This window comes from Salvia miltiorrhiza, chromosome 6, assembly GCF_028751815.1.
Source record: "Salvia miltiorrhiza cultivar Shanhuang (shh) chromosome 6, IMPLAD_Smil_shh, whole genome shotgun sequence".
NCBI classification, from domain to species: domain Eukaryota; kingdom Viridiplantae; phylum Streptophyta; class Magnoliopsida; order Lamiales; family Lamiaceae; genus Salvia; species Salvia miltiorrhiza.
The window spans coordinates 6,416,512-6,424,439 of NC_080392.1; the positions used below are offsets into that span (position 1 = coordinate 6,416,512).

General features: G+C 32.9%; 1 protein-coding gene across 2 annotated transcripts; it reads left to right on the plus strand.

Annotated features, from left to right (window-relative positions):
- The first annotated feature begins 4,233 nt into the window (after nucleotides 1-4,233).
- On the plus strand, nucleotides 4,234-7,067 carry LOC130988261 (uncharacterized). Of its 2 annotated transcripts, none has more exons than XM_057912064.1 (3): nucleotides 4,234-4,418; nucleotides 5,104-5,193; nucleotides 5,716-7,067. In XM_057912064.1, the coding sequence occupies exon 3, from the start codon at nucleotides 5,717-5,719 to the stop codon at nucleotides 6,803-6,805; it is 1,089 nt and encodes a 362-aa protein (XP_057768047.1). In that variant the 5' UTR covers nucleotides 4,234-4,418; nucleotides 5,104-5,193; nucleotide 5,716; the 3' UTR covers nucleotides 6,806-7,067. The 2 variants fall into 2 exon arrangements, with proteins under 2 accessions (XP_057768047.1, XP_057768046.1); XM_057912063.1 differs by having other exon boundaries at nucleotides 4,236-4,418; nucleotides 5,709-7,067.
- The last annotated feature ends 861 nt before the right edge of the window (nucleotides 7,068-7,928 follow it).

The window sequence follows — 7,928 nt, forward strand, 5'->3', positions numbered from 1 at the left end:
GTGAAATCAATTGTGGGCATGGCTCCTAAGCATGCCCCAACCGAAATCCCTCAACCCGAAACTTCAGGTTTGATATGTTGCTATTTTCTATTATGATTTCGCAATGTATGAACTACCAATCTAGTATCCACTTTATGCTAACGATTACGTTTTAGTCTATGTATAATTTGATTCAAATTGAAGTATAATTGAGGTAAACTAGTATTACTCCCGTGCGATGCACAGTCAAAAATTAGATTTTTTAGAATATTATATTAAGAAAATAAAATTCTATAAGTTACTTATATTATTATATAAAATAGCTCTAATAAAGATGATAGCATTAAAATGAACATAAAACCATCTTATAGCTGGAGGCCATAAAATGAATGACGAAGATCTTGACAAAACCTTTTTAACTAACGATTATTATTATTATCTATTTAAAAAATTTCCACCAAAATATCTAGCTATTTTTCTTTCAAATTTTCTATTAGTTTTGAAAGGATTTTTGGAACTTTTAATTACTTTTTACTTATTTGCATTTCATAATATATTTTTTTGAGGCGTTAATTGACTGTAAATCCACAAACTATTAGTGAATTTTGCTATTTTTTCAACTATATAAAGTTGCAATATAAATACATAAACTTTAGCTCATTCCGGAATTTGCCCTGAATTTTAATTTCGTTCATACATGACAACATTAAAGATGATATAATATATATATATATATACATACATTATATTAAAATAACTTATATAAAATTTCTACTGAAATATACACAGTACTAATATATATAGGGGTGGGCTACCGTAAGAGCACATCTTAAAATAAGAAATAAGAACAATTTTTAATGTATGAATTTTATGTAGAACACGTATGAATTCGCTGTATAAATGTATGAATTGTGAAAAATAAATTTTTGCTACCTTTGGGATTCGAACTCATGACCATAAATCCATCCAACAGGATTACGAATCAATCGTAGATCTTGATGATCTAAAGGCTGAAAATGATATATAGGGAATGACTAAAATAAGAGCATTTCTTAAGATATAAAATAAGAATCATTTTCAGCCTTTAGATCTAGAGGTGGATCGGCACGGTATACCGAAATTTTTTCGTCATACCGTATACCATACCGTAAATTGCGGTATGAGAATTTCCATACCGTTGCCGTACCGTACTTTTCGGTATACCGAAGATCGGCATACCGAAAATTTCGGTATGAGAATTTTCATACCGTTGTCGTACCGATAGTGCGGTATACCGTATCGAAAGTCGGTATACCATACCTTACGGTATTACCGAAGTTATTGTTATATCGTTTCATGCCTAAATTGTCAAACCATTAAGATATACCGTATATTTGTACATATTGAAATTTCATTAAACAAATACAAATAACTTTCTAACAATCAAACTCCACTTCTTCAACAAAGCAAAAAAATAATTTACCACTAATAATATATATATATATATATATATATAATTGATTCTGACGACATACGGATTTTTTCGGTATATACCAGTGGTATATACCTAAACAACGGTATATACCGGTTTTTCGGCATATACTGCGGTATCGGTATATATCGGTATACCGCGGTATGAGGAAAATGATACCGTTGTCGTACCGAAAATCTTCGGTACGGTACAATACCGTACCGAAATTTTCGGTATACCGAAATTTCGGTATTTTCAGTATTTTTTCGGTACGGTAAGTGCGGTATACCGATTTTTCGGTATTTTGCTCCACCCCTATTTAGATCATCAAGATCTACGGTTAATTCGTAATCATGTTGGATGGATTTATGGTCCTGAGTTCGACTCCCAAATATAACAAAATTTATTTTTCACAATTCATACCTTTATACAACGAATTCATACGTGTTCTACATAAAATTCATACATTAAAAATTGCTCTTATTTCTTATTTTAAGATGTGCTCTCACGATAGCCCACCCATATATATAGGGGGCCGCTCCAATGAGACCCTCTAATTTTAGTGAGATCTAGGGCACGATCTGATGCGTTTATTTTATCAATCCTATGGCTGAGATTGTATCTGGAGAGTGATTTTTTTTCGCAGGGTTCGAATCCTGGAGGGAGCAGAATATTTTAAATTTTGTTATTCATCAGTATATACTGCATTGTTCATCAGTATATACGGCCTTGTTCATCAGTATATATATCTTATTCATTACGAATTTTTTAAATTTTACTTTTCATCAATATATACATCTTGTTCATTAGATATACGTTTTGTTCATTAGTATTATATGTCTTATTCATTGTACTCATGTTACACGAAAAATAGGGGGTCTCACTGGAGCGCGCCCATATATATATATATATATAGGGTGAGTTATACTAAGAATGCTATCTTTCGTGAGAAATGAGAATGATTGAATAAGCCAGTATATAGTGTTGCATAAGCCGCTTGTAATGACTGAATAACATTTTTACCTGGGTTCGAATCCTGGAGGGAGTGAAAATTATATCTAATTAATTGAATTTTGTTATTCAGTCAATACAAGCAGCTTATTCAACACTATATATTGACTTATTCAATCATTCTCATTTTTCACGAAATATAGCATTATTATTATAACTTTTTCCTATATATATGTATTTGTGTATTAATATTATATATATATATATATTATATTTAATGAATATATAGTTTAATTTTAAAATTTGTATTTTGATAAAATTAACAAATACAACCTAGCAAAGAAGAAATTTAAAATTTGTCATGATGAAGGATCATAACATTTTAAAATTTGTTTATTTTATTTTGTTTTTTATATTTTTACTATATAGTATATTATTCATATTTATATTTTTTATTATAACAATTTAATGCAATTACAAAGATTAAACTTATATTTGTTCATTTTAGAACTCTTTAGCTTAAAATATAAATTTGTAGATAAATAATTATATATATATATAGGGTCGCATTCAATGGAGACCACTAAATATTCAAAGAACAGATACCAAATCTCAGCCGTTGATCTTATCTAATCTAACGGTCAGCATTTATTCACGCCATGTGCAACGAAATTACTGAGACGTTTAATATAATTTGATAAACGTTCAATAGTTCGTGGTTTTCATAGAATGCGACCCTGTATATAGAAATATATGGTGTGGTTCTAGAGAGAACTACATTATTTGTGAGAACCATCAAATCTAATGCATCCACTGTAAAAATTAATGCATTCGCTGTTAAAATTAATGCACTCAAAAAAATAAAAAAAAATTGCTCCCTTCAGGATTCGAACAAAGGATCTGCATTCATCCAACACGATGATGAATCCACCGTAGATCTTGATGATCGAATGGCTGAAAATGGTTCTTCATTCTTCTTTTATTTAGTGGTTCTTTCTTGAACCTCTCCATATATATATCTTAAAAATAGAATTTCTAATATGATTTACATTTATTAAATTTTTAGTATGTTTTTGTATGAATTTTATATCTATTATTATTATTATTATTATTATTATTATTATTATTATTATTATTATTATTATTATTATTATTATTATTATTATCTAGAGTAGACAAAATTAATAAAAAAAAATTAGAAACAAAAAATTATTTCCAAAAATAGTAAGGTATTTTTTGGCGAGAAAATATAACTTATTATTTTTGAAAGTGATTGAGCTTATATATATATATATATATATATATATATATATAGATTGCAAATTCCAGAATTTTGGGTTTAGTTAATGTACATATTTATTTAATATACATACGTATTAATTAAGAATTTGAAAATCCAATAAAATAAAACTTTAATTAGCTAAAAGAATTTTAATCTGAATTTCGTCATTTATCTCTCAAAAAAAAAAAATTAAGCATTCAAGCTTACTTTTGTCCCATGCATCTTATTATCTAGTTTGGAACTCTAAAATTCATGATGATTTTACGTGTGTATTCCATTTAAATTTTTTTGGTGAAAACCTATGAAGATTTCAAGAAAAAAAAAAAGATGAAGACCTATATAAACCGTGTGCCATATTTACTAAAAAATTAAAAATATAATATTCCTTATGTATCTCAAATATCTTTCTTTCTTTTTATTTTAATTCATCCTAAAATATCTTCCTCATTTATTTTTAGAAACAATGTCACTGGGAGTACAAAATAAATCGTCTCCATAAATGACTAAAAATTTGAATAATAACCATATTGAAATCGAAAAACCAATGAAATTATTTGAGTAAATAGCAATTAATAGCGTAAATTAGCGAATAAAATACACAATCTTGCGTTTTGAAAAGCAAAAAATTAGAGATTAGAGAGAAATCGATCACCATCTCCGACCTTCTCTCTCATCGAAGCGTGTCTTCTCTCTCTACAAAAACACGCACGTAAACACATATCAGCTTCATTCGTCTACGTACTCGTGCAATGACAGGTAGTTCCCTTGTTTTAAGCTTACGGATTTGTAATTCCATAGTTTAAGCTTGTTTATGCGATGCATACACACCATTGTTCTTTTTCTTTTCTATTTTTGGGTGGGAGGGGGTCTGGAAATTGAAAGGGTGAAGTGGAAGAATCTCCAGAAAATTTAAGAAGAAAGAGGAAAAAAGAATTATTAAGCTGCATTGAAAATTAGCATTATCTTTTTTACTGTTTGGTTCGCTACAGAATCCAGTTCCGGCTTTAGATTCATGCATTAGTATGATTAGGAGTTTCATGAAATCGTAATATTTAGGGTTTCCTTTTGCGTTTATTTCTACGACATTGAGAAATATCCTGTTTCTAACTTGATTTCGGCTTCTTCAGGCTATCTCTGCTGTTCTGCTGCGATTTTTGAAAAAACAAATATGGGAAATATTAATTTTTTCTGAAAATAATATGGAGTGAGTAGTGAGTACCTTTCTTTAGCTGCATGCCAACATTTAGGAATTAACTAGTGTAGTGAGAGAAGAAGCTCTAAAATTTTTGTTAAATGTACAAAAAAATCAAAGATGGTTTGGTATAACTGAAGTGAACAGAGATTACATGGGGAGTTCTGATATTCCCATGATATTTGTGTTAGTTCATGAGGTTATTGATGATGATGCATGATGATGATGATCCTTAATAATGGAATGCAGGGTCAAAGTGGAGAGTTCTGTAACTAACCCTTTAGTTTATGAGGCGCCGTTGGTCGAGCTTTGTGATCTTAAGCAGTATTGTGATGCCAGGTTTTTTGCCTTTTCTTAGTTCTAGTTTCATAGATGATCTTGTTTTCATGCGTTTAAAGCTCGAATTTGATATGATCCACAACACAAGCCAATATTGAATGAGTACAGGGGACCCTTCTTTGAGTATACTATAGTCTTTATTGGTTACTTTTCTTTTTTCCTTTCTTGATTTGTGGTTCTTGCAAGGAGTCCAATGAATTGATGACCTTATCTTGTCGTGCATCGAGCTTTTAGGATCTAGCCAAACAATCCCCAGTTCCATTTGGACTATTGATTATGCTTGCTTCCTAGCTTCATTTCTGTCTTAAATTGACCCTCTCTAGATGTACTGATTTGAAAAGGAAAATGAAAAAAGTGTGTGATGCTGAATAGGATCTGCCTTGTTTTGTCTGAGGATGGAAATTGTCTAATTTGTTTTGGATCAATCATTTCACATGAATTTTATTTTATGCTCTGACCTCATTTGAAGCAGTGAAGAGAAGTTCTTTGCATTTGTTGATTGATTAACCATACAGATCACAGGATGACCCCAAGCTCACGTCTCACCACTAGGCGGGCATCTCGGAATTTCCGGCGCATGTTACTGCTAATACTCGGTTCTGTTTCTGTCGTTGCAATCATAGTACATGCTGAGAAGATCTCCTACTTGATCCGCCCTCTTTGGGATACTCCTCCAGCTCCATTTGAGCATTACTTACCTCATTATTATGCAGAAAATGTCTCCATCAACAATCTATGCAGTCTCCACGGTTGGTCCTTGCGATCCGAGCCACGTCGTGTCTTTGATGCAATCATATTCAGCAATGAACTGGACTTGCTAGAAATCAGGTGGAAAGAGCTCTACCCTTATGTCACTAAATTTGTCATCCTGGAAGCCAACACTACCTTCACAGGCATCCCAAAGCCTCTCTTCTTTGCTGAGAATCGCAACAGATTCACCTTTGCTGAGGGCAAGATCGCCCACGGTGTGTTCCCCGGGCGCCTTGCCACACATGGCTCTCACGAGCCATTCAAAGTCGAAGCAGAGCAGCGCCGAGCTATGAACCATTTGCTTCGCCTCGCTGGTATAGCTGTTGGTGACCTTCTCATTGTGGGGGATACTGATGAGATACCAACTCCTCACACTGTCAAACTGCTGCAATGGTGCGACGGGATACCTCCCGTGCTTCACCTAGAAATGAAGAACTATCTGTATTCATTCGAGTTCCAAGATGACTACACCAATTGGCACCCAACCGCGCATGTTTTCAACCAGTGGACGCAATACAGGCATTCACGCCAAACTGATGTTCTCCTAGCTGACTCCGGCTGGCACTGCAGCTTCTGCTTCCGTTACATAAGCGAGTTCGTGTTCAAGATGCAAGCATACAGCCACGCAGAGCGGGTGAGGCGTAAAGACTTCTTGGAGCATTCGAGGATTCAGAGAATCATCTGCAATGGCGATGATCTGTTTGACATGCTGCCTGAGGAGTACACTTTCAAGGACTTGTTCAAGAGGTTGGGATCATTACCTCGATCTGCATCTGCTGTACATGTTCCTGCTTACGTGATTCAGAATGCGGACAAGTTCAGGTTTCTCCTGCCCGGTGGCTGTGCTCGTTCGCCTGGATGATCGCGTGTGTCGTAGCCACTCAAAAGACTCAATGGCAGATGGTTTCAAAGGTTAGCTGCCTAATGTTTATTATCATTCATCTCTGGATGTTTTTAGATATATATACTTTGCCAGAATCATTTTTAGGTAGCCTGCATTAATTTATATGTTTTTGTTATCATACAAGACAATCTTGCATGCCAAGAACCAAATTAATCATATATATTTGATCGTAATCATGTTTCTGGAGAAGGTAGCAAGAGCTTTAATGAATGGATTTGGTTTATTAATTATTACAGAATAATGCACCAGTTTTTAGGCTATGACTTTTTTTTTGTAAGTTTTGATTAAACTAATTGGTTAGAGATTAGATTGTGTATCGATTTGAATAGTCTAAAAGTTAGTTTTGGATTGGAAACCTTCACTTCGGAACTTCATTTATTGATTTTTCTATCTTGCATACAGTTTTTGGAATGTTAATGTTGTATGTTGTTCTTCGTTTCAAAATCATGGTATAAAAAATCAATATTTTGTGTCATGGTTAAATACATGGGCTCATTAGCAATGGTGATTGAGGTGGTCTTGGGTACACCCGGGTCACACCTTCACTTAAACTTTGACCCGCACTCTGATTTGAACTCATATCCTGACCCAACTCATATAAATAACACTATTTTGGGTACGGGTCAACCCGGTTGTACGGTACACCCAGGTGTACCCAAGATTTTGTGATGGTGATTAGGGTGTATAATATACATATGATATCATAATATCTTATTTGGTAAGAAATAGTACGAGACAAAGGCCCTTTATAAATTAGAAGTTTGAAAATATTATACAAATTTGAGTGATTCTATATATATATACCATCTACAGAGATGGTATATGTAATACAAATCATAATTATAACTATTTTTAACTTCATATAATCTAGTACAACATACTAAGCAAGATATAAGTATATGTAATAATCCTTCATATATTCTCTACACCCTTCGTACTCCGGATTTATAAGTATTATGTGAAAGTGTTGCTTCCTTCATACTTTGATGTTAAGCATTGTGTTAGGGCAGCACACCAGTGCACACAGAGAAATATTGCAGCGGAAATAAAGATGGAAGACACAAAGAGATGGAAAAATTCT